A 27219-nucleotide genomic window follows, 5' to 3' on the forward strand; every position below is an offset into this window, starting at 1 on the left:
GGCTATTAATGATTTTCTTATTTGTCTGCCTTTATTCTCACTCCACTCTATCTGCACATGCTGTATTACTGCTGCCCATAATCTTTCTCAAATATAAATTTAATCATGTCACAGTCCAGCTTAATCAGTTCCATCATCATCAAAATGAGGATTACACTCCTTAACATGGCACTCCAGGAATGTGATTTGGTGCTTATAAGACAAGCACCTTGCCTACAACCTTCACTCCAGCCCTATCAAATTATTCGTAATTACTGAAAATGCCAGGCATTCTTAACCCTCAGTGTTCTTTGGTCTGTCTGGAATGGTCTCCCTCTCCCCAGTCCCAACTCACCCTTTAAGACATCACCCTCTTTTAGAAGGCTTTCCTGATAGCTACTCTTACCAGGCAATTGAGGTCATTCCTCTGCACTCCCCAAGAAAGCTTGTGTTTATCTTCATTATATGATTTGTGTCTTCTGTCATCCTGTTTAGACTGTGAACTCCTTGAGGTCAAGAGCTGTGTTGTTTTTCTAATTGTTATTTTGCATAACGAAGAAGGAAGGAAGGAAATATAGGAAGAAAAAGGGAAGGAAATTAGTGAATGAACTGACCCACTGGATACTGTATAAAATTGCTAGGTATTTTAGTCTTGCTTTTATTACCTTTATTTAAATGGGCAAATAATAACCACTTCTTTATTTGTATTAATTTGCCCTGCAGAAAACTGGATAATGCTATTACTGGTGAGGGTTTAAAGTCATTACTAAATAACCCACAAGATAAATTACCAATTTGTTTACTCTCCTAAAGAAAAGGCTCTGCTTTATCTGTTAGTTGCTAATTGTTTTAAGTGCTAACTAAAATGCTGAATGAACTTCCAGATTAACCCTGAAATATATTTGTGTTGATCCTTTATCCTTATTAAGTATTAAAGCATCCTTTTTAGTCAATTTTTCAGATACCAAAGGGAATGTTTCAGCTGTCTCTATAGTTCCTTCAGTTCTCCAAGCTTCTTTAAAGACAAAGCATAACTCCACATGTGGTACAGTTGCAGAATTTATCCTTACACAGCACCATTCAGTTCTCATGCTATTTCAAGAAAATTTCTGTTACAGAAAAAAATCTCTTTCTTGGAAGATTGTTAATGATAATGCTTTGGTAATATTATTATAGAGTATTTTTTGCAGATAGAATCCAACAAATATTCTTATCCATATAATAGTTGCTCGGTTATAAAATATCGTACCTAGTTAATTGACGATTGTCTGCTCTGTAGATGTGGAGGAGCAGAGTGGACTGAAGTATGCCTCAGTTCTTCTCAGCTGCTTTGTTCTGTTTTCACATAGTAGTTACTTTTCAACTATTCTCATCTCTTCCACCTCAGACGTTTCAACCAGGTACTTGGTGAGTTCACCAAGCTTCAAAACCGCCAATCGATATGTATTTACACAGGAAGAAAAATATTCTGGAGAAAACAGGTGGAGGTGATTCAGAGCTTTTCATCAAGAAGCTGGTCATTCTCTTCTCTCCTTTTATTCTGAATGTGGAATAATAATGTTTTTTAGAGCATAGTAGTTTGTATAGCTTATCAGATTCATTATAATGGAATTTTTACTTACAAAGTCAATACATCATAATTGCAGCTAAATGGTATAAAATTAATAAACCTTCTGATATCTTCTAAGCCTTTTAACTGTGTAGGATGCGTCGTGTGTGTGTGTGTCTGTGCATGTCTGTGTGTTTCAGCATAGCAGAAAAATACTCTAAAAGAAATTGAAAGTAAAAGTGTGGGTCATCATACTATACAACTGTGGGTTTTTAAAAAATTCCTTCTTGTTGGGTTCCTATGTATAATTGATAAAAGACCAGAATTTTTTTTTTAACTATCAGAAATTCAACTACCTTCAGTTCTTCTGTTTATATTTTATTGTCAGTTACTTGGAATAAATAATATATAGTAATCCTACATGAGATATTTCTTTGTTACCATACACAAATACAGATTTTATACTAGGCACTGTGGTAGTTAGATAAATTTTCCTTCAGATGCTCAGATCAAGTTAATGCCAGGGAAAGTAGGTACTTTCTTAAGTTTTAAGCAAATCTTGGTTACCCACTTGAAATGGCCAAAATCCAAGGTTGACTTTCCTTTGGGGAGAAGTGGGTCAGAATGTGATGGGAGAAATAACAGAAATCTTATGTATCATGGTGAAAAATTTATCAAGCAGCTGCTGCTTGTGTTGGACTACTAGGTAAGAGTGTCTCATGTCAGTATTATCCAGCTTTTTAAGTGAAAAAAATATACCAAATGACTTTTAAGATAATTAGCATTTTTATGGCTTGTGATTCAGATAAGCACTTTTGAGTTTAATGTCATCTTTTGTTCTGGGCTTCTGATTACTTGCTGAGGCACTCACTGGCTGTTGAAGAAGCCACTCAGATGCAAACTGTATTTGTTCTTTGAAAGTGAGCCCTCAGCTTTCTGTTTGTCTCCCAGATATTATGAAATAAAAGACACTTAAATTCACTTGTTGGTGAATTCTTTTCTTTTGGTTTTGCATTTGGCATTTTACTCAATTCTTTTTTTCTTTTTTTATTTACAGAACTTCCTTATGGCTGGGAGAAAATAGAAGATCCTCAGTATGGGACATACTATGTTGAGTAAGTTTCTTACCTCAGTTAGTATTCTCCCAAATCTTTTCCTTTCATTATACAGCTTCGGGGAATACTGCACAGCGCAGTAAGGCTTCTGCAGTCCAGCTTTCAGGGTTCTCCTCTAGGGGAATGAGAAGATAGGGACAGTGAACATTTACTTCACTGGCTCTGGGCTCCCTGGAAGTCGGCTTTGAAGTAAATATGGAGTTAGAAGTTGCCCAGGTGATTAGTAGCTGGAGATGTTATCATTACTACTCCAGCTTCTGAAGAGAAACAGAGTAGAAAGAAAACTGTGAAATGAGGGCACTGCACTAGATGAACTGTTAAGATCACTTCCAGCACTACAGCTGTGTGGTTCTGAAAGCAGTGAAAGACCTTTAAGCGCAGTGTACCAGAATGATCCAAAGTTTTGAGGTATATGATTGAAAGTGTTCTCTCACTTGAGGACTTAATCAAGGAAAACTTAGTATTCTTTTTGAAGGTGAAAGTTGCTTCTTACACAGCTGTTATGGTTAAATTTAAACATACGTATATGTTGGAGTGGAGCACCAAACATCTGCCTATGTTAGCCAGAGAAATTAGGATAACGTCAACATCTAATTTTTCTTTCCATTTTCTTCATTTATCTCATTGCTACATGGTTATGACCATTGGGATTGCTTTCTTTCTGGATGCCATCGATAGAATTTTGACCTCAGGCATATAGTACTAGGCAAATAATTGCATCAGAAACGTTACTGTTTACCTGGAAACTAGGAGTCTGAATCTACTGCCTAGATGGTGAAGCAAAAATGGTATTATTATCTAGAAAAATAGCAAACAGGAGAATCTTCTAGTTTTGTGATTGCTTATTTATTTTTCATCACTTGTTTGCATGAAGTAAATAAGTCTGAGTCCTGTTGTAACTCTAGTCTTTATTGTAATGTGTAGGTTGGTACTTGAGTCATTGTAGTTGGGGAGATTTTTGGAATGATTTCTTAAAAATCTAACTGTACCCTAAGAAAACACCTCAGGTAGTTTGACCCTTAGGTATATAACTTCACAGTGTCAATATTTTGGTTCCATTGAAAGGCTATGCTGATTTTATTTCCATTGTGTTATTTAATATTTTCATCATACTGTGATGTGAAAAGTATACAGCAGCTCTTTTGTTATTTTTTTCTAAAGCTTATTTAGTTAAAATAAAGAAATGAAGAAACCAGTTTTCAAGTCAAAGGAATATTTGAAGGCCAACTGAAAAGGTTTTATGGGACTTTTTTTTCCTTTGTAGTTTAGTCTATTTAAATTGGGCTTCAATTGACTATTATTTGCCATTGACACTGCTGAATATTTCTGAGATAATGATTCTCATTTTCTCATTGTTTATTCCAAGTGAATTTGAATACATGGTCAAAAGGTGAAAGTTATTTGCCTGTTGTAAAATCTTGGGCTAAATGGTCTGGTTCCCATTAAGCAAAGATATAATATTGAAGCAACTTTAGGGCAAATCCTGAAGTGACCTGCTCCCAGTTGTCATGGAGGTGGGTGAAATAGCCTGAATTAGAAGCAACAGCAGCAGCAGTGACATGATTTTGTATGACTGTTCCCAGAACGAGCTCATTATATAGGAGGGTAATTTATTAGGTTAAGAAAGAGCAGGCTGTACTCAAGATGCACAATAGTATGGAGTCAGCTGAGCTGTGGAGTGTGGCTTGATTCCCAGATTAGTTAGGTTTTGAATCTCGACCATAGTAATCTGCAGTGAGTTTACTGATGGAGATAAAAAGCTGTTACTTGAATGGCTACTCTTTGGCTCTCTTAATTTGTCAAACCAGATGGCACAGTGATTGCTCTTGGCAGGAGCCTTGTAGTAGTAACACCAACTGCAATGGCAGTTTCTTTGTAGGTATTTACTTTAGAGGATGAGATTCTGAAATGGATTAATTTATTTCTGAAAATAAAATTGTTCCAAAAATGTAGTGGCAGGCCTTTCATAAGAATGCTTATATATTTAGAAATTTTGTCTTATTGTATTGCGTTAAATGTCTTGACGCACTTAGGTGGCGAAGTCAACATATATGTCTGCTTTAATATCTCCAGCTCTTCATGAAAGAATAATGATTTGTTGAGATGAATTTTAAAAATCCATATATTATACGAAAAATTTTAATGTAGATGAGAATCAAAATATTATATATTTAATTGTGCTTGTTTGCTACCCTTGTTTAATCTTTCTGATAATCCATAATATTCTCCTCTCTTACTTCCCATAGCTAGTTATAGGGAAAACAAAGTCTGTTACATCTTTATAATGTTGTGGGTGTAAGTAAGTAAAAAGGAGAGTGTCTTTACTTTTTTGTTTTGTCTTTTGGGTGGCGTTTAAATCTAGGTAGTCTTAAGGTGACAGATGTTATTACTCTGTTTACTAAAATCTTACATTCTTTTCTCAGAGAATTTTCAGGAAAAAGATTACTCATTTGCATACTTCTACTCTCTTCTCCCACACATTACAGAGAGTATAAATACAAGTTACTGCTTTTTATGTTCTAGTGCCTAGGTGGCAAAGTGGGTCATTCTGGCTGATGACGTTAAAGTGAGCCAAGGTTCTTTCTAAACAGGTTTATTCTTTTCTAAGTGTCAGTTTCTAGTTGTTTTATTGTAAAATGTCAGTACCTAGTAAATAACAATAGTAAACGTACCTAATTTAACAGCGAAGATCTTCATTCTCACAGAGATTTAAGCAGTTAACTCAGTTGATGAGGTCCCCCCCATCATAAGAAGCAGAAGCATACTTAAACTTGAGTTTTAGTGAAATCAGAACCCAAAGAGTATCAGATAGAACTTGCCATATTTAGAGCTCTGAAACTAAATAACCACATCTGTTGCAGGATTAATACTGCACTAGAAGCCTGAAGGACAAAGAGAAAGCTAGCATACTTTGCTGTGAAGGTTTCTTTTTTTTTTGGCCCCTGCTGCTCCCTCCTCCATCACCACCATTAATGTTCACAAATGGCAAAGTAATTAGCCAAGTTGTATGACTATTTATATGTAGGTTTTGTAATATTCAGTCTATCTAAAGACAATCTTAATCTGAAATTCTCCTGATTTTTTTTTTTTTTTGAGGAAGATTAGCCCTGAGCTAACATCCACCGCCAATCCTCCTCTTTTTGCTGAGGGAGACTGGCCCTGAGCTAACATCCATGCCCATCTCCCTCTACTTTTTTATATGTGGGATGCCTACCACAGCATGGCTTGCCAAGCAGTGCCACATCCGCACCCGGGATCCGAACTGGCAAACCATGGGCCGCCAAAGTGGAACATGCGCACTCAACCACTGCGCCACGTGGCTGGCCCCTGAAATTATCATGATTTGATGTTTAATTTTTGTTATTCACTAATGTCACTTCTTGTTAAAATGGTTGCTATTGGAAAATGCATGTCATTTGGCTGAAATATATTTGCACTATGGAAGTGCTAGAATATAATTCCTGTTGCTTCTCTGTTAGACCTATTTGTGGTCTTAAACATCTTTTGTACAATAGTTGCATTCTTAACCAACTTCCGCTTAACTGACTTTCCAGAATAACCAATGCTGTGTTCTCTCTGTAAAACATACCATCACGCATAGTGTATTGACTACCATTGGCTGATCTCCTACCCTCTTAGTCTCCCTGTGCTCTTCTGCTTTCCCCCACAGTCTTGTATGCTTTTCAGGAGTCCGTTGTGAATGTTCCCAAATCAGAAATACTGGTTAAACTTATATTGTAATTATAGAATTCATTTAATTATTATATAATTATGAGGAAATTTAAACGTGGAAGAGTTGCTCTGTGATACAATTTGATAAGAGCAAATCTCTTTCTTAGTTGCTGCTAAATTGATATGGGTGAGTTAGTTGGAAAAGTAATAGTAAACTTCTAGAAAACTTCTGTACTCAGATTTCTTTAAAAGTGTCTCTACAGCTGCTTCATTTTAGAGAAACTTAAATTAAAGCCGTCCTACCATTAACTGTCTTTTAAAAAAATTAGCCTATCAGTTACCAACAGTTGTGATTGCATTAGATAGGAGGCCTTCGACTGCAGTTTTGAAAACTGTTATTGGCTATATTGGGTACGTTTATGAAGCAGCTATAGTGAATGCTTCAGCAGCTTTGACTTCTATGGGCCTTTAGTTGCCAAAAAGCCCTTCCACTGTGATCTTTCAGCTTCTGTGTTCCATAGCCTAATGATACATATTTGTCCTTTAAACTATGATGATGGAGTGGTATAATAGTCTACTTAAAAATAATCTCTTTCATCTTAACCTGAAATGTGTATTTTTCTACATTTTACAGTCACCTTAACCAGAAAACCCAGTTTGAAAATCCAGTGGATGAAGCCAAAAGGAAAAAGCAGTTAGGACAGGCTGATACTGGGTCATCAAAACCAGGTAGAAGTTTTTCTTCAATCTTTCCCTCCAAGAATAACTTGTGAGATTTATGTACTGAACTAATAAAAATGTTTGAACTTTTTAGTATTGGGACTTTGAAATTCAACAGAGAATGTCTAATTTTTGCAAATCATATTTTGTAAACATATTAATTTTAATAAAATATCTGAACATTTTGAGAATACTGATATTTTTCTCATGCTGCTTATATAAAAGTATGAAATTGTTGGGAGAAGGGATTAAATAGCTTTGTTATGGGTTTTAGGTTTTGATTTGAAGACTGGATTGTTTCCTAATGTTTAAGGACAGGCCAGTATTAGACCTCGAATTCAGTATGAGCTTCTCCCAAGTTAATTGTTTAGTCTAATGTCAGTAACCATTCAGGATTCTTCATTAACTGTTATGAACAAATACTAAATAAATCTACCATATTATTTGCCTACATCAGTGATTCTCAATTGGGATGGTGAGGTATTAGTAATATCAGGATCATTTGGGGAGCATTTTTAAAATATATAGGTCCTGAGGTTTTGATGAGCCTAGCTCCGTGTATTTTGAAAAAAGTGCCTAGGAATTTCTTACATTCTGCTCATTCCTTCCATCTCATCTCCCTTCTCCATCTGTCATTAATAACCGGGGGTCTATATGCTCATATCATAGTAATCGAGTAGATGTCCCACTTCTTTTGTCCCTGAGAGAAACAGTTCTTTCTTATAACTACTCTTCAAAAACGTAATCCCCTCCCCTAAGTTTTACATTTGATTTAGCAAATATTTATAGTCCAACCAATACTTTTGAGCACCTACTATATGCCAAGTACTTTGCTAATTAGCACATGATATTCAGAAATGATTAGGAGTAAGACAGGTCTTGCCCTCAAGAGTTCACATTCTAGTATAGGAAACTAATTGTTACAGTATATGATGACAGGTGCCATCCCAGAAGAGAAGTTAAATGTACAAGGGGTGGAGCAGGTTTGAATCCCAGCTTGTAACCTTGGGTGAGTTCCCTAAACAAGCTCTTAGTGCCTCTATTTCCTCATCTATAGCATAGGAATAATAATAGTACTTAACCTCTTAAGGTGATTCTGAGTATGCAAAATAATGCATATAAAGTGCTTACAATGGTATCTGGCACATGGTGACCAATAATTGATAGCCTTCATTGTTATTAATAGAGATATACAAGGTACAAAGGTGGCATAAAGGAGGGAGAGCTCAACTCTGCTTTGGTGAAGGCAGTTGAGGGGGCAGGGAAACTTTCAAGGCAGAAGATGACACATTTGAACTGGGTCTCAAAGTGCCAGGGAGGCACTTAAATCAGGCAGATAGAAATTTTAGAGGAGGAAGAAGGCATATCAGGTAGAAGGAACAGAACATATAAAACCATAGATGCATGAAATGGTGGTCCAAGGGCCAGAGAGCAGATAGGAATGGCTAGAGCATAGAGTATTTGTTGGGTACTAACAAGAGAAGAGGTTGTAGGGGTAGGCAGCCATGAGAAGAAATGAGTTTCAAATGGCTATAACCAAAAACGCAGACAATAACAAGTGTTGGCAAGGATGTGGAGAAATTGGAAGCCTCATACATTGCTGGTGGAAATGTAAAATGGCCCAGCCACTTTGGAGAAGTTTGGCACTTCTTCAAAATGTTAAGCATAGTTACTAGTGTATGTTTATGACACCTGCTGCAATTCTACTCTTAGCATATACCTAAGAGGAGTGAAAATATGTGCCCACACAAAACCTTGTATGTGAATGTTCATAGCAACATTATTCATAATAGCCAAAAAATGGAAACAACCCAAATACATCATTTTGACTTCATATAAAGGATTCTTTGGAGTGAGAAAAAGTAAGTACAAACAAGGCAATGAAGAGGAGATAAAGTAGGTGATTTTACCTTTCACATAATATAGAAGAGTCCTGTAAAGAAGAAATGATTCATTAGCTAAGTTTTTTCCAGTGATTTCGTTTATGAATTTAAATTTTAACTGTTCCATAACATTAGATTCTCTCTCATTTTCTTTCTTGTATGGTTTGTTATACAGACAATCTAAAAGATAGTTTTTGAGGGCTGTATTCATTTAATTATTTTTGTTCTCAAACCCATTTCTCATTTTGGCACAGATGTGGAAAAATCACACTTTACTCGAGATCCATCCCAGCTTAAAGGTGTTCTTCTTCGAGCATCGTTGAAAAAAAGCACAATGGGATTTGGTTTTACCATTATTGGTGGAGACAGGCCTGATGAGTTCCTGCAAGTGAAAAATGTGCTGAAGGATGGTCCTGCAGCTCAGGATGGGAAAATTGCACCAGGTAACAAACTTTTCAGAATTACTTGAAGAGTAGTAATACTATAACAAAAATTGTAGTGAAAAGGTTTTGTATATATATTATATATCTCTAACATATACAAGAAATATATATTCATATATAGTAACTATATATTATATATGTAGTTTATATATAGTACATATATATTTACATATGTGATAACTATATATGTCTATATTTTATATGTAATTTACATATTTAAAGAGAGAGAACTAAATTATATGACTGAAGAGGGAGATTCCTGTATTAACATAGTTTATCCTCTAAATTAAATACATACTAGTTTTGAGGAAAGGCCATTTTTACAAATAAGTGGAAACTTGAGAAAATATGTTAAAATTATGAATTTTTTGAATAGTTTGTATAATTTTGAGATAACTCTTTGGCTGTACTGAGCTGAAGATTTATTAACCATCTCAGAAAATATCTGATTGTTTGATTTTCTTTGATTATGTAGGGTACTTTTGGAACTAACTTTTACCTATAATCTTTTTTGAAAAATGATCCATTGTGATGTTTATAGTGATACTGAGCAAATTGTTATATCTCACAGCTTTTTCCCGAGGTTGTTTTTTTGTTTTTGTTTCTTAGTCTTACTGGTTGTTAGTAAAATTAAACTGCTATGTTAATAATTATAGAAATGAATATTACCGTTTTTATAGTGTTGTATAACTTTGTCTTTTGTATAGTTTCCCCAAAGTCTTTACTTGGCAATTGTTAGATATTTTTATATGGCTGACAGTGTTTCTGGCTGTAGGGGTTAGAGGATGTTCTAGAATCGTTATTGATTATGGGGGAGGTTTAAGCACTTTTTTCCAGAAAGATTTTAATATTCCACTGAGGTTGCTTCTTGCACTGTTTGCTAGACTTTTCTAATCCTCTGTTATTTCACGTACCATGTAAATATGTCCCTCATTTGGACGATTCAACTGTCGTAGTACTTTTGATGGCAGATAGCAACTTATTTTCAAAAGTTCTCAATTTCGACTTTTTAAATATTTTGTCCATGAAACACATTTTGTAGCTATTGTATATGCTGTCAGGATTTCTAATATAGATTCAGATTCGTCTAAAACTCTTATCTAATTTGCATAGCAATAGAATACTGCCATGAAAATTCTGGGAACTTTAACCGGGGAGGAAATGTCAAAACTTTCTAATTAGTCTAATTTTGTATCTTCTTAGATCATGAAACAAATTTCCACAGACTAACATTTGTTTTTAAATACCATTCATGTTGATTTTTTGCAGCCTACATGCAATCAGAACAAATTAAAGCACCTTTATTTGGCAATAACCTTTTAAATAATCATATTCAAATAAAAGCAGCAAATGGATGAGACATCAGAGGACAAATTTAAAAAGTTAAGACGCATTAAAAAAAATACACAACTGATGAATGTCAAGTGGTAATGATTCTGCACCCAAAGTGGCCATAATGTAAAATCAGAAAAACAAAATCAGCGTTTACAAGGATTAATTTAGCTGACTTTTCAATGTCTTAAATAATATGTTCCTAGCCTGTGTTGAATTTTTTGTTGCTTGTTTCTCCTTTTGAAATCTGAATTACAATAAATTGAAAATCTCTACAAAAAGAAGAATGCTAAAAGAAAATACACTCATAACTTAACATTATTCTTATCTTCAGCCCTACATTTTTCAAACTAGAATGAATTTTAAGTACATTGTAATCAATGGCTTCTTAAAATCAAGAAATAAGGTGGTATTTAAAGATTGCCTTTTTGTACAAGTAGCCTGTGGAGGTATTTGCTCCTCATCTGTTTACTGAATACCTGCTACAATGTCCCTAGCTTTGTATGGCCACTTAGGCCACTTAGAGGATATACTAACAATGATAATGTGAATTTGCACTTATTTTTTAAATAATTCACTTGAGCTTGAGGTCATAACTCTCTGCCACAATCATAATTATGATTTTATGTATTTGTATATTCTTTTTAGAGAGGAATCACAAAAGGGAAAATGCCATATCTGTGTTTGAAATCTATTTTTTCAGCAGTTAGTGAACAGTAAGAGGTTTGCAGAATTCATATTTAGATGCAAAATTTAAGGTATTTTTGCCTGCACCCAACAAAAAATTAACTTATTTGGTGTTTTTAATATTTTTAATATGGTTTTGTTTTACCAGGTGATGTTATTGTAGACATCAATGGCAACTGTGTCCTTGGTCACACTCATGCAGATGTTGTCCAGATGTTTCAATTGGTACCTGTCAATCAGTATGTAAACCTCACTTTGTGTCGTGGTTATCCTCTTCCTGATGAAAATGAAGATCCTGTTGTGGACATTGTTGCTGCTACTCCTGTCATTAACGGACAGTCATTAACCAAGGGAGAGACTTGCATGAATACTCAGGATTTTAAGTCAGGAGCAATGGTTCTGGACCAGAATGGAAAATCAGGACACACCTTGATTGGTGATCGTCTCAATGGACTATCAGATCCGAGTGAGCAGAGAGCATCCATGGCATCATCAGGCAGCTCCCAGCCTGAACTAGTGACTATCCCTCTGATTAAGGGCCCTAAAGGCTTTGGGTTTGCAATTGCTGACAGCCCAACTGGACAGAAGGTGAAAATGATATTGGATAGTCAGTGGTGTCAAGGCCTACAGAAGGGGGATATAATTAAGGAAATTTACCATCAGAATGTGCAGAATTTAACACATCTCCAAGTGGTGGAGGTGCTAAAGCAGTTTCCAGTAGGTGCAGATGTACCATTGCTTATCTTAAGAGGAGGTAAGTAAAAGTACAACAAGGAAAGATCTGCATTGCTCGTGCATTTTTGTCTGCTAATTGTCCTTCCTTACAGGTCAGAATGTCTCTTTCCTAGCAGACTTAAGTAGTAGTTAGTGTGCATTTTCCTGAAGGTTCTGTCTGACCGCTTCCGTAAGCAGTATCTTTTGCGGCAGTTTTTTCAGTTTTTAGTGGTTTCATTTGTGTCTGTTATGGGTTTCTCTCCCTCTATATTCTTTTTAAAATCTGATTTATGGCTTTAATGATTAGTGAGAGTCACAGCATTGTGCTACTTCAAATGAAATATATCCTCTTAATTTCATTTTCTCTGTTGATGACAATAATAGAAATTGACCCTTTCAACCAGTGGTACTTCCTCTGGGCCTCTGTAATGTACCAAAGATTCTTTGAAAGAGCTGGCGTCTCTGTGAAGAAGCAGAATGATGTTGGACGGTGTGTGAATCTGTTCTGTGAGAGCAATCCTGATAACTTGTGCTCATAAAGCTTTCATCTTAAGCTTTAGTATCTGTTCATAAATGTTAATTAAACCCCACAGTACTCTTGTGAGAGAAGTATAATTTTTACTTTCCAAGGTCATCAGCTGACTTGAACGGCTCCCAGACGTAAATCCAGTTCCAAGGACTAATCACCAAGTTGTGTTTTAATGGGCTTTCTTAAATTTATACCTGTGAGTGGCTAGTATTTTAAAAAATAAAATTTAGCCCTTCACACTTAACTCTCTGGCTTTTAGTTTTCATTTTTGAGGCAAATGAGCAGTGTAACTTCCTTGGGGCATTTTTCATTATTCTTATTTCTTTGAACTGTTTTTGTTTCTTCTCTGGGTGATGTGGTAGAATGTGCTCCGGGTCAGGTGGAAATCTCTTTGTGAGTGCTGGAGATCATCCAGGGTTCCGACAAATACGAGAAAGAGACCAGGGTTTGGTGCCAGAGAGGTGTGATAGTTTCCTGCCTTGCTACCCTTTGGTTCTATGGTGTAAGGAAGTAATGTTAATCTATTTGAATCTTAGTTTACCTTATCTATAAAACAGTAGTAACAATTATGCCTTAGGATTGTCATAGAAATGAAATGAGATAACATATGTATAAAGCATGGCACATAAGAGGTGTTGGATATAGAATTTACTAGCCTACTAAAAGTTGAAGCTAGTTTTATCATAAATGTTAGCAATATTTGTGATCTGGGAATGCTACCTCTGTTTTTAAAATTTGGCTCATTTTTGTTTAAGGTCCTCCTTCACCAACTAAAACTGCCAAAATGGTGAGTATGCAGTGGTCCTCAAATGCTCCTTCCCAGCACAGCGAGAGTGATGCCGTGTTGCCCTCTGTGAGAGCAGCCCTCTGTGGTGGTGATTGCCGACTGGGAGAAGGCAGGAGGCGCACTGCCCTCGGCTCGTATCAGAAACTCTAGGGAAGCCTGTGAGTTAGAAAGAGCCGCCCAGAGAGGAGGCTGCTTTCCTGGTTAGGTATTTCTATTACTCGAGGCCCATACTACCAATAATGCTGTTCTCTACATAGTAAAATGTGGGCACATTGAAGTGCCTATTTAGGGGTCCTTTTGCTTTCTTCGTGTTTCAGAGGAGCAAGATAAGAAGTAGCTGAAGTTAAGGGAAGATGGTAAACTGTTACATCCTCTCCCTGATGCCCAAAGAGAAGACATGGCAGCTTCACATAATTTCACGGGACTGTAAATACCCACATTTAGATAACCTTCTTACATTTAGGACCAAACAGGACTTTCTAGAGTCATTGTGGCCTTCTGTGCTCAATTTGCTTGCTATCACAGTGGTTAGGCTGTCAGACTGGAAACAGTGTTCTTTGGCATTTTTTGGAATAATTGAGTAGCCTATTTAAGGACTATATAAGTACATAATTGCACTATATAAGTACTTGTATACTATATAAGTACTATACTTATACTGTACTATGCTATATAAGTACTATACTATATAAGTACTATACTTATACTATATAAGTAGTTATATAGTACAATTATGTGGCTATGGATATAAAATCCTAATTTAATTCTAGTTTCTTGATTTGGGGTCTGTCATCTCACAATTCAGAGATGGGCTTCCAACCATAAACCATAGGTTATTAAAAGAAAGACCATCAGATATAAGATGGATTCATTTGTTCTAGCCCACCAAGAGGATCCTCTGCAAGTTTGCCATCTTATGGATCAAAAGGAAGGAAACACTCTACACTTTTATAGACTGTCCCACTTAGGTCCAGTGTAAACAGAAGTTCTTTTTGCCTATTCAGTTAAAAATTGCACTGTATTTTTCGACATTTCTGGTTCTTCCAGTGATCATTTTTAACTTCTGGGCTACTGTATCTGTTTCACAATGGATGCCAGTGCAGCCTGGTGACCCTAATGCCTTATGACTAATGACCTCTCCCTGCCCTGACAGAATCCTAGGAGATGTGGGGAAATGGCAAGGAGGCTGCTCTTGTCTTCCTGACATCTGACTGGGTCTGGGTCTGTGAAGGGTCCCCTCTGGTACAACACTATGTAGTGACAGTCCCCTCCCTGCTCCCCGACAAGCTGCTGCTCCTGCATTCTAGTCAGCATTAATTATTTTATCACAGAATAATCTCCCTCTTCTATACAGTAATTCAGGATAACAAGCTGTTCTCAAAACAGAATTATTTATTTTCTTAGGCTATTTATTAGATTTCATTTAAAAAATTTTATTAAAGAAGTCATTTTACTTGGATATTTTTTGGGAAAGTTCTGTCTGAATGGGAAAAATATGAAAATCTGCTCTCTCTTTTCCCTTATCTGATTGCCTGGCATGGCGCATTTTTCCTTAATATATTTGAATTGGCTGTGCAGGGTTTTCACAGTGTCATCTTTATAACCTAAATTAGAGTTAACACTTCCTATTCCATCCTCTTAGAAGGAATATTGCCTCCAGCATCTTTGCTGGAAATTAAATTCAGTGAGTGGGGAGGGGGTTTGTCAAGAATGTTATGAAGGTGTTCTCTCAGCATCTTCCTCGGGTGTTACTTAGAAGTACTGCATTGTGTCTTGTCCCTATTTATTTTCTTCTTAAAGTCAATTTGTGTCTCGGTGGTGAAGAAAAGGGCAAGATTGCTTAAACATAGAACTAATTAAGGCCCTTCAGTTGACATCATTATAAACTTTTTCTAATTTAAGTTAAACGTGTTTTAACCAAATACACATAGCTGTGAAGGTGAAGTCCTGTAAGACTGCAAACATGCTGTGGCTTTGATGCGGCCACCTACACAACCGTAATCAGTTGACATACCTGGTTCAGACAACAGTTTTATGAACTAATCAACTATCTGGTTTTTTAAAATGCTAAGTAAGGCCCTTTTCCATTTCAGAAAACAGATAAAAAGGAAAATTCAGGAAGTTTGGAGGCCATAAATGAGCCCATTCCCCAGCCTATGCCTTTTCCACCCAGCATTATCAGGTCAGGATCCCCGAAACTGGATCCTTCTGAGGTCTACCTGAAATCTAAGACTTTGTATGAAGATAAACGTAAGTACTTGTGGAATATTTCAGGAGAGTGTGCAACAAAATAAATTTGAATTATTTTTAAAACTTTCCCATCTTTCAAAACCATATGGAAAAGTTATTCCTTCATTCCCATTTTAGTATGACTCTGGGCTTCTTCATTTACATTCAACATTCATTCATTCATTCTTTTCAAAACTGGGTGTTAAGTGCCTACTATCTATACAACACCCAGAGGAGGTAATGGGAATACAGAGATAAATAGGTTACATAGGCCTTGCACCCAAAAAAAGATGATTAACCTAAACGGAAAATACAAATATGTAATCAAATAAGTACAAATAAGCCTAACAGATGCAGTAATAGAAGGATGAACTGGATGAATTGGGATTCAGAGTAGAAAATGGTCAGTTTTACCACTGTGGGTAGTAGGAAGTGTCAGATACTGCTTCATATAGGAAGTTAAGCTTTAACCAAGTCTTCAGAGACAAAGAGCTGTTTATGGGACAGATAAAAGGGAAAGAAAGAAGAAATAACATTTGCACATTCACCTTGCGTGACCTGCGTTCTCCAAGTAGTTCAGTTTGGCTGGGTGTGGTTGGCAAGGGACACCAGAGGGGCGAGCGGGAGCGGGCAGTGGAGGGCGGCTTATGCCATTCTGAGGACGCTGGAGTTGGTCATGTGAGAAAGAGAGCCACGGAATGGTTTTAACTGTAGCGATGATATTGCTGAACTTGTGTTGCAGAAAGATTTTCCTGGCAGGATTATGGAGGATGGTAATCAGAGGGGTGTGCAATCTGAGGAAGGGTGTGCAATCGAGGAGGAATCCAAAGAGTGGGCTCCTTGGAGGAGTCCGGCTGAGAGATGATGAGAGAGTGCTTAAGGCAGAAATGCATTTTCGTACTGAGGGTACATCTTTTCCAGAGTAAAATTGCAGATTAAGTAGAAATAATTTTTTTTAATTTGTCTTTGGGAACTAGATCTAAATCGACCTTGGAAAAGATGTGCCCAGGTGGAAGCATTATATATAATTGCCTTCATACTTATTTAACCAATTGTAAGTCTTTAGCTTGATAGTCTTAGGCCATATTTAGAAAGATGAAAATCAGGTGTAAACGCAGCAAAGCAATAATTTAAATTAGAGTGACTGTGGAGAATCCCTTTCTTCAGACTTCCCATTCATAGCCTGGTACATTCTGAGTATTGGTATAAATGGTTCAGTCCCTTTGGGCCTCACCCAAAACATTAAGGAGTTGGGCTCATGAGTCTTTTTATCTCTGTAGCTCTATGATTTTAATAGGACATACTTCATCGTTCCGTGGCATGTTTCTCCTTTTCCTTTTCTAGCAAATACTTCTTACTTGTAAATAACATTAATATTTTCCCAGAGATAAAATTTTAGTCCTGAAGTAGATTTTTCTGATTATATTCTGATGACTGTGACCTGACCTTTGGGGGCAGGATGGGGTGAGTTAAGATCCTGGACCCTGGAAATCAAGCTTGGTTTAAATCTCAGCTCGGCCATTTACTTGCTGTGTGACGCTGGGCAAGTTATTTAGTTTCCCCAAGAAAATGGGGCTAATAGTAGGCGTTAGCTTTTATTTATTGTCTTTTATTTTTTGTCTTTTGCAAAACTAGGCTAAGTAAGCAGTTCATATGTAATGTTTTTCTGAGACAAATGTATTAGCTTAGAAGTAGAATTAAGTTATTTTATGGGCTCCCTTTTCCTAGGATTTGCCCAAGTGTTAATTTAGGCAGTTTGTATGTACCAAATATCAAACTTAAATTGGATAATTCTGAATTTAATATTATAATATTGATTTGAAAGCATTAGGAGTTATTGGCAGTGTAATATTGAGTGCCTGGAAGTCCTAATATATCTTGATACAAAGTTTTGTTTAGAGCTCAAAACAAAGATTTATGGTTGAATTTTTTATGTGTGGTGTCATGTTCTTGTGTAAATTTTCACGTATCAAAAAGTTCTGAGGTTATAGTTTATTGAACTCTATAACATTATTCTACTAAATATTGAACTTTGTTTTACTTTAATGTTTTCAAAATAAATGAAAGTATTTATTTTATTTTTTATATTTTCTGGTTTTCCTTAGCACCAAACACCAAAGACTTGGATGTTTTTCTTCGGAAACAGGAGTCAGGGTTCGGCTTCCGAGTGCTGGGAGGAGACGGGCCTGACCAGCCTGTGAGTCTGAGTCCTCTGGGATTTGGCTGCTTCTGTTGAAACTTTAAGGGATGATTTGGTGTTGGATCTGGTGTTTTTGTTTTGTTTGATTTTTTTAAGATTTTGTTGTCTTTAACAGTTTCATTAAAATGAGGAAGAACTTTTTTTTTTTTTTTTTAAAGATTTTATTTTTTTCTTTTTCTCCCCAACGCCCCCCAGTACATAGTTGTATATTCTTCGTTGTGGGTCCTTCTAGTTGTGGCATGTGGGACGCTGCCTCAGCGTGGTCTGATGAGCAGTGCCATGTCCGCGCCCAGGATTCGAACCAACGAAACACTGGGCCGCATGCGGCAGAGCGCACAAACTTAACCACTCGGCCACGGGGCCAGCCCCTGAGGAAGAACTTCTTAGTGTCATAGTCTGTCAGTTAACTTGGTGTAGCTGAGGCTAAAACTGTTAGGTAAAAACTGAATATATCAGCTGTAAATTGGACAGTAATTAGTTAATTTATTTCTCTATGTACTCAAAGCTTATTTTAAATTTTATTTCCCTTTGCCTTCGTTAAACAGATTTTAAGACATTTTTCTTCTCTAAGAAACCCAAAGTCCAATTTACCACAGTCACTCTATCTTCTGACATGAGCCTGCGTGTATTATGTCACCCAATCTTATAAATGGTTTGACGTTTTCATGCTCAGTACTTTGCATGCCATTTCATCTGTTACCTGTGAAACTAGAAGAATATAAAATAATTAATGTTTCTGTCCAGAAAGCATAAGGGTTATGTTTGGAAAGCATTTAAAATCTAGAATTTTATTTATACACAATTCTCACATAAAGTGAGTTTAAGGAATAAATGTAGTGGGTTTTATTTTGAAGTTTTGCCCTTAGTTTGAATGACAAAGAATTTTTAAATTTTTTTGTATGATATCAAGAAAGACTACATTATTATCATGTTTGGAAGTTAGGTGAATAACAATAATCTTTTAAAGTGACAGGCTTCCTTCTATTTCTGAATAGAACACTTGACTTATATAGTATTACTATGTTCTAATTCATCATATTGGTTGCAGGTAAAACACTCATCAGAGACAAGTAAAGCATAAGGCAGGTCGCCCTCTATGGGACAAATAGAAGATGCTTGGTTGTTCTTGGTGGTAGATATAGTTTTGTTTTACTGCTTCCTGTTTTATTGATACTCATAGTGTTTCACTTAGACATTTTAAGACTTTTTCTCAAACAACTTGGAAGAAACCTTTCTTTTCCCTTAGTGGCAGGTTTTAGCAACTCTGAAACTAGCCAGAACATTCAGGATTACCTCATTACGGGATTCTCCTTGCTGGCAAGCAGAATGAACTAGATCCCCATAGATCCAAGTGAGGCTCAGGCCACTCTGTTCCCCTAAGATATTTACTGCTTTGAGATTTAGGAACAAGAAATGTTTCTCTATTGTATTTACTGAGCTTGCACTGATAGCCGTGTGCGATGGGAGTATCACAAGAATTATCCCAGTTGCTGTGAACAATGTGTAGAGAATCTTTCCTGATGGCATCCAGTAGACTTTTTTACTTTTAGTAGCTACTCCACAGAATTGCATCTTCTGAGTTTAATGTGTTTGTTTTGCTGTAGTGATGGAAGTGATGTTGGTACTTTTAAGTTTCTGGACAACTTTGTATTATCTGTCTTCTTTGTACTCGCCCCAGAGAATCTAGAAGGGATTACATAGTGCGGTCACTGGAAGTGCCATTTTGGAAAATGGCCACTTTCTAAGATATCACCTTTCTAAAATATGACTCTTTTCGTGGTTAAACTGCAAAAATCTGTTGGTTTGTACGGTACTGGGTCAGGAAGTCCTTAACTTAGTAGTTAAGGATCTCCCTAGGTCTCAGTAGACTGTGTAGACCAGCCTCCACTTTGTTGCCTTGTCAGATATATATTGGGGCCATCATTCCTCTGGGTGCAGCTGAGAAGGATGGTCGGCTCCGGGCTGCTGATGAACTGATGTGCATTGATGGGATTCCTGTTAAAGGGAAATCGCACAAACAAGTCTTAGACCTGATGACCACTGCTGCTCGAAATGGCCACGTGCTATTAACCGTCAGAAGAAAGATCTTCTATGGGGGTATGTGAACCTCTTCCTCCTCTGATAAGTTAAAAAAGAAACAAAGAGACTTAGTCCATTTTCTATGTGGTTTTGCAGGTTAGTTTATTATGTTTAATAGTGTATGAGATAACCCATTTGGTATGATCCATGGCCTCAGTGTGGAAGGCCATGTAAGGTCAAAAGGATCCAGAAATAATACTACTATCAAAAAAAGAGAAATAAGTTTTGGGCCTCTATATTAAGATTATATTAATATATTGATACATTTTCTCACTGTGGTGTTGTAGATGGGAGTATCAGGTTAAATCTATTTTCTTAAAAACAAATACACATTTAGTCATACCAAGATATTCCATTAGCTGAATTTCAAAAGATTTTTGGATCATGATGGAATCCCAAATATTCAAAGAGGACAGAATGTTTCTACTTGAGAAGTTTTAGTATGATTTAGTGTTTATTGAGTGCTTACTATGTCCCGGACATATGTATTCTTTTACTTAATCTTTACAAAACCATGATGTAAATATTGTCATTACCTAGTTTTACAATTACTCACAGAAAGATTGAGACACACTGCTGGTAAGTAGTAGAGCCAGGATTAAAATAGGCAGTTTAATTACAGAGCCCGGGGTCTAAACCATTACACTAGGATATGATTCTCTCTTACATTTTTCTCATCAATAGCTTTGGGAATATTAAATAGGAATTTTTAGAAGTGAATTATTGCCACTTTAAAATTTTAAAAAGACAACCCTATAGCACAAGAATGTGAGCCTCATGAAAGTTGGGGTATTTATCCATTTCATTATCCACTATATTCCCAGCATTTAGAAGAGTGCCTGCCTGGCACGGCGTGGACATCAGTAAATGTTGTTGACTTGAGGAATATTTGTATTACTCTTGAAAGGAGGCACTGTGTTTTTGATTGGAGCATCCAAAGTAGCCTGCCTCTCTTTGTAAACAGCAGGCATTTAAAGATGCATACCATTTTAATGCCTCTGTTTGGTTGTGCTGGAGTCAGAACATAACCACATACAGTAAAAAATGTGATCTTATACAACTTAGAGGTTGGCTGTCTCCCGGAAGAGATCATGAAGAAGTTTCCTAGTAGTTTGATATTTTGGAGGCATTTAGCCATTTCATTCTAACCGTGCATGATACCAACAGAAATCCTTTATTTTTCATTAGTGATTGGATGTTGGTGGCACTTTTTGAGATTCTAAAACATAGTCTCAGAATCATATGGATTTTGCGCCTTATATATGTACCTTATATAAAGTTACCTTATATATGCATATTTCTTGATGGCAGTATGTTGTGGTTGTTAATGATGGTTTGTATCAAATTATAGCACAAAATTTGCCTTTTTAAAAAAATCAATTATGACTGTGTCATTTTTCCTCAAGTTCTAATGTTATCCTTGAATAGGAGAAAAAGGTGTAGGTTAACTGCCCCGTTTCTGGGAATGCCATATGACCCAGTCTATGCCTAGGAGAGTTTGCTATTCATGTGGACAACTTGTTATATACTGGGGCGGGGACTTCGGCTAATGGTTAACTCATCTGCTGTCATCACTCAGGAGCCTGAAGTTGTAAACACATTGTATAGGACACATCCTGTGTAGATGGCAAACTGTTCTCAACCTATAATGGGCAGCAGCCTGTCCGGATGCAGTGACCTCCCAGACGCCACAGATGTCAGTCACTGCATTAAATTATATTTAAAGTTGATTTTAAAAGGAAGTTTACTGCGTCATTTCTTATTATCTACTTTTGTTAAAGTTACTAGTCAAGGTTAAAAACTTTGCTGGAATTAAAACGATTTCAAGAAGAATTTTTTTACTATCAAATTTCACAGAAGCTTTCAAAAACTTCCTTTAAAGTAAGATAACATTGTGTATTTTCCAGTTATATACTTTGAGAGTGTCTAAGAAGTCAGACAGACTGATGCTGCCTCTATCCGCACTCAGATTATGTCTGGAGCGTGTGTGGGGGGCGCTGCTTTTCTATTCTTTGTTATTAGAAACTAAATTTTCTGGTGAGAGGCTTAGCACAAAAATATGTCAGTTATCAAAAATTATGATGTTCCAGAAATATCAAAATTGATGTTTATTATAGAGAAGCAACTTGAGGATGACAGCTCTCAAGCCTTCATTTCAACACAGAATGGATCTCCCCGCCTGAACCGAGCAGAGATCCCCGCCAGGCCTGCTCCCCAGGAGGCCTATGATGTTGTCTTGCAACGAAAAGAAAATGAAGGATTTGGCTTTGTCATCCTCACCTCCAAAAGCAAACCACCTCCAGGAGGTAAGGGCTACTGTATCCCATTGTCCCTCCCTGCAATTTCAGTTTTCTGAGTCTCTCCCTGGGGTTTATGAAACTATTTAGGAATTATGTATAAATTGCCTTAAAGACTTATCTTTTTAAGAATGATGAAGATTTTCTTTATTGTCAAACTTAGGTAATCTGAACCCAAACTTCCAGGCTTCAGGTTTATCTATCATCTCAGTCTTAGTTAGCTCAGTTTGTGTCAAGATTATATTGTGGCAATATATCAGGGACGTGACCTAATAGACGTAGTGAAGACAATGCTGAATTTTTTAAAATATGGGGGCATAGGTTTTTTTTTTTTTTTAATTTGGAGAAATGAATTAAATGCTGGAAGCAGTTGAGAAGAAGCAAAACAGATTAATAGAAAAGTCTTGACCCAAATATGTCTTAAATAGTCCTTTCCTATTATTTAATGATAATTGCCATATTCCAGCTATCAAGTGACCTTGAATGATAAGAAGCATTCTCACCTTTCATATATGCTTCAGTGAAAGGTAAAAATTTTGTTAGAACTTTTAAAAATTAATCTAAATATCCTGCACCCAGTCAACAGAATTTTCTCATCTCGGAAAGATGAATGTATGTGTTAATTCCCTCCGTAAGGGAGGAGTTATGTCTAGTATGTTCAGGGCTGTTATGATTCAGCAAATTAAATATTTGTCTTGTCTTGATGTTTCTAAGAAATAATCATCTTTAAATATAATTATGAAATCCAAATGAATATAAGATCAGAACCAGCAAATTGATTTTTATGTATCATGCTTGTCTGGTAACTTCATTTTCCCAAGTCACAATGATAAAATCTTTGACCACATGAGAGTGTGCTCTTGCCTTTGCTGGTGGATTTGATTATATCACGGGTAGTGAGATCCTCTTAGACTAGATTACCACTGAGACCTTAGTCAAAAGAGAGAACACTTTCAGAAAATTGTTGTGAGCCAAACCAATTTGCAAAAACCTTCTAAAATTAATGCAAGTGTGTAAAGGAAGAAGATTCTCTGACATGGGTGAGTTATTACTATAGTGTCAGGTCACTGCTCACTGATACTAGTTTCCATTTTCCAAGAGCAGTTGCTATGGTAACATTGAGAACTGGAACTCTCACTGATGCTGTGAGGATGATTATGTGGCCTGTGTCAGAAAAATGAAAGAAAGCAGATTTTAGGTGGATTTTATGTTGTATCATTGGAAATCATTATTTCCAAAAACAAATAACTGTTTTAGATAATCATATTCTCATTCTAATACTATATAATAATCTAGGCATTCAGATTAACAAAAATAGTGAAAGATGATTACTCAGTGTGATAGATGCTAACCACTTTTTATATAGAAGATAGTCCTTTTCTAGCACTACACAAATTAGGGGAAAATCTAGTGTTCACCATAAAACTAAGTGATATAAGTGATATAGAGGACTTCAGTAAAATAAGTTGCATTACTTAAATACGTTTAACATTATTTTTATATTTATTTGTTTATATTTAAAATTTGTATCGCTACATTTTAATATACATTAAATATATTCTTTTTATTTGCATATTTATTTGTTTACACTAAATTTTAAAATATTTTTATGCTTATTTATTTAAATTATTTCTTACTATTTTGATGGTTTTGTGTACCATAGGTGGTAGATCTCTGTATAAGATAGTGTCATTAAATGTTGGGCTTTGTAATCAGACAAACCTGGATTCAAGCCCTGCTTATGTCTTTTAGTCTCTGTCTCATCTTGGGCAAATTACTTACCCTCCAAGAACCGCAGTTTCCTCTGTAAAATGAGGATGATGATAACACTTCCTGTCTCATATGAGTTTTAAGGATTAGAGATAATGCATGTGAAGCCCTCAGCCTGGACCTTCAGTAAATGTTAGTTGTTGTTGCTTGTTGTAGCTTCTGCTGCTGTTATCATCACCGTTATTTATAAAATTGTTTGTCACTGTCTCTTGATCTTTTTTTTTAAAGAAACTTTTAAAAGTTTATCAATACTTGAGTAATGAGATGGGAAAGAAAGCCCAATTAAAATGTAAGATTGAGGCCCCCGCTAATGTTTGGCAGGAAATGAGTGTTTGCAGCTCATTAATTAGCAGCCTGAATGGCAAATTAGGCTTAGGTTGTCAATGAATTTTATATAAAGTACTTGAGATTTTCAGTCATGGTGTGAAACCAGAATTGATAATTTCACTGAAATGCTAGTTAATCATCTCACAAAATGGCGAGCCCTGCAGGCGTTCTTCTCGGAACTCCATTCATCTCCTAGAGATAGAAGAAGGGTCGTGGGGTGAGCTTGGCTGACGAGCTTTCACTCAGAGACTGAGCAATTGCCGCAAACTGCGTAACAGAGAAAAGGCAGGAAACCTGTTTGTGAGAACCGATCATTCTTTATGGACCTTGTCTTGTTATATAGATTGGTATTCTGCTCAGTATAGATTACTTTTTCCTTCTGATTAAATGCGTTTTCTGGTGACATTTGTCACAAGAAGAGTTCCCAGTAGCATCTCTAATACCAGTTATAAAATTCTGAGATTCTCTGCTGTTGACTTTTTCCAGGATCAGGGATGCTGGCCCAGCATCCTTACCGTGCTGGACCCAGTGTATATAAGTGCTAAATGAATGGAATACTTGGACTTCTATTTAAGATCAAAAGGACTTGGCTAGCTTTTGCTTTTCCAGTACTTCAGACGTTTTAGTGTTTCTCTTTCTTTGTACTTGTCAGTTTGGGTTGCAAAGGATTTCTTTGAGAAGGGGACATTTCCAGTTACTGTTCTTTCTTTTCCTGAAAAGAAATGTTTTAAGAGCACTAAAGTGATCTCAGCAGCTGGACAGGCCAGTCTGAGGGACAGATTTAGGCCAAAGATGAACGCAGACCGATAAATTTATGGCCAATGCCTATGGACTTTGTATGCAACAACAACAAGGCAGGACTTCAGTCGTTTCCTCAGCTGTGTGCACTCTAGGGGGTTACCTTGAGAACTTCCCAGTCCCTTCAGAGAATGTTCACAAGGTATCTTTCTACCGCTCTACTTGTCATTTTTAACTGTTTTGGTGGTACTACTATAAATGCCAAGACGCTTTTGCCTTCCGTCACCCAGATAATTAACCCTTCGGGAAGTTCTGTACCAAGATTTGCCAGTTCCTTTTGGCCACATTGTTCACATGATGAGAAAGGAACGACTGAGACTTCAGAGGTTAATTCAGTTTGGTACTTTCCCAAGTCTGAACAAACCCCTTTCAGTGTGCCGGGGAGGGGAACGATGTTCTTCTCAGGGGAGCTAGAGTGAACACTGTAGACAAGTAAATCTTCTCTAAGAGGAGAGGAACTAGGGTGTGATTGGACGGCCGCCACAGGGCCCCTGTGTGATTTACCTTATATTTGTGATGTCCACCTCTTGTCTCTCAGTGATCAGCTCCCTCTGCCTGGCACAGGACACAGCCTACACTACTCTGGTGCTTTTCTGATCACTTTGTTTGTAAGAAAAATGGTATAATAAGTACTTGATATAATTCAGAGCTAAAAGGCACTTGCTTCCAGCACTGACTTCCTCTGCTTTAAGATAAAATTTCTCACTGTATAAACCCAGAAGAGCCAAGGAATGGCACTGTCTGTGGGGACATAAATCACAGCCAAGAATAACTTCCAGTCCAAATGAAGGTTTATTAAAATGTCCCTAACATACACCTAGATATGACTCAGAAATACTAGTAAGGAGCCCATTTGACAATGGAAATTAAACATAATCACAGTGCCACTTTAAAATATTAATTATCCCTATTCATAACAATCAGTAGTCAGCAGGAGCCCAAGTGCCTGATAACTTTACTGACCTAAGTAAGGAAATTCTCAGAAAACGTGGAAGGAACATTTGTTTCTTAATAGAATGCCCCTTATTAAATGGTGAAAGATATTTTGACAAGATTTCCTGAATGCCTGAGAACTCATTTTAAGCCTTAATAACAGCAAAGGGTCTTAATCGTTAGCCTATTACAGCCTTTAGCATCACAAGCGAGAGTTGTAATAGAACTGTGCGGAGTGGCTTTGCAAATGGCTTTGACTCCGCTTTGTGCGTCCAGGGTAGCATTTTATCCATGAACCAAATAATTTTAACATTAAACATTTAATGTTCCAATTCCACTCAGCTTTTCTAATTTTAAAAAGATCAAAAGGCATAAGTAAAAGGAATTAATTTTGCTATAGAACCAAGTATGATTCATTTTAAGGGTCAGTCGTTTCACTGAACCTGGATTTCTGACCAGTCACTTCTGAGTCCTAAGCTTGAGTGTGAACTGCATTTATTTACAAGGTTCCTTGTGGGAGTAAATGCCCCTTCTACAGAACCAAAGATAGCTTCATTTCTGCAGTTTCTAAAATAGCCAAAAACATGATGCAGCCTGAATGGGCCAACAACAAACAAGCAACATCCGGTCAGTGAGATATTGTCATAATTATCAGTGAGGTCAGTGGCCTTGAAACAGAATTATTAGGATGACATTATAAAATTGGAAAAAGTTTTATGGTAAGTGGAAAACAGCAAAGAAGTTTATATGCTATGCTTACAACTATATAAAAGAGTATGCATGTGGGCAAAAAAGTGGAAGAAAATATGAAAATAGTTACATTTAGATAGGACAATCACATGTGGTGCTTTTTTTGCTTTTGTTAAAGAATTTTCTTTGATGTTATTATGTTGAATTTTGAAAATAATGATGAAGATGATAAATCCAACACTAACAGGTATCTTAAATAATTGAAAAACCTGGGGATTTTTTTCCCATAGTTATTCCTCATAAAATTGGCCGAGTCATAGAAGGAAGTCCAGCTGATCGCTGTGGAAAACTGAAAGTTGGAGATCATATCTCTGCGGTGAACGGGCAGTCCATTATTGAACTGTCCCACGATAGCATTGTTCAGCTGATCAAAGATGCCGGCATCACGGTCACACTCACGGTCGTTGCTGACGAAGGTAAGGACAC

General features: G+C 36.5%; 1 protein-coding gene across 6 annotated transcripts in view; it reads left to right on the top strand.

Moving 5' to 3' along the window:
* The window catches only part of MAGI3 (membrane associated guanylate kinase, WW and PDZ domain containing 3), a 223338-nt gene that overhangs the window by 174872 nt on the left and 21247 nt on the right, over positions 1-27219 (top strand). For 5 of the 6 annotated variants that reach the window (XM_046645054.1, XM_046645055.1, XM_046645056.1 and 2 more), the window contains exons 7-16: positions 2586-2643; positions 6950-7044; positions 9173-9361; positions 11529-12134; positions 13379-13410; positions 15504-15660; positions 17745-17836; positions 19744-19936; positions 22036-22224; positions 27024-27209. In XM_046645054.1, coding sequence (XP_046501010.1) covers positions 2586-2643; positions 6950-7044; positions 9173-9361; positions 11529-12134; positions 13379-13410; positions 15504-15660; positions 17745-17836; positions 19744-19936; positions 22036-22224; positions 27024-27209 — 1797 coding nt within the window. The remainder of the gene's footprint in view (positions 1-2585; positions 2644-6949; positions 7045-9172; positions 9362-11528; positions 12135-13378; positions 13411-15503; positions 15661-17744; positions 17837-19743; positions 19937-22035; positions 22225-27023; positions 27210-27219) is intronic. The other variant, XM_046645057.1, reaches the window with a different exon arrangement.

Source organism: Equus quagga, chromosome 18, assembly GCF_021613505.1.
Source record: "Equus quagga isolate Etosha38 chromosome 18, UCLA_HA_Equagga_1.0, whole genome shotgun sequence".
Taxonomy (NCBI): domain Eukaryota; kingdom Metazoa; phylum Chordata; class Mammalia; order Perissodactyla; family Equidae; genus Equus; species Equus quagga.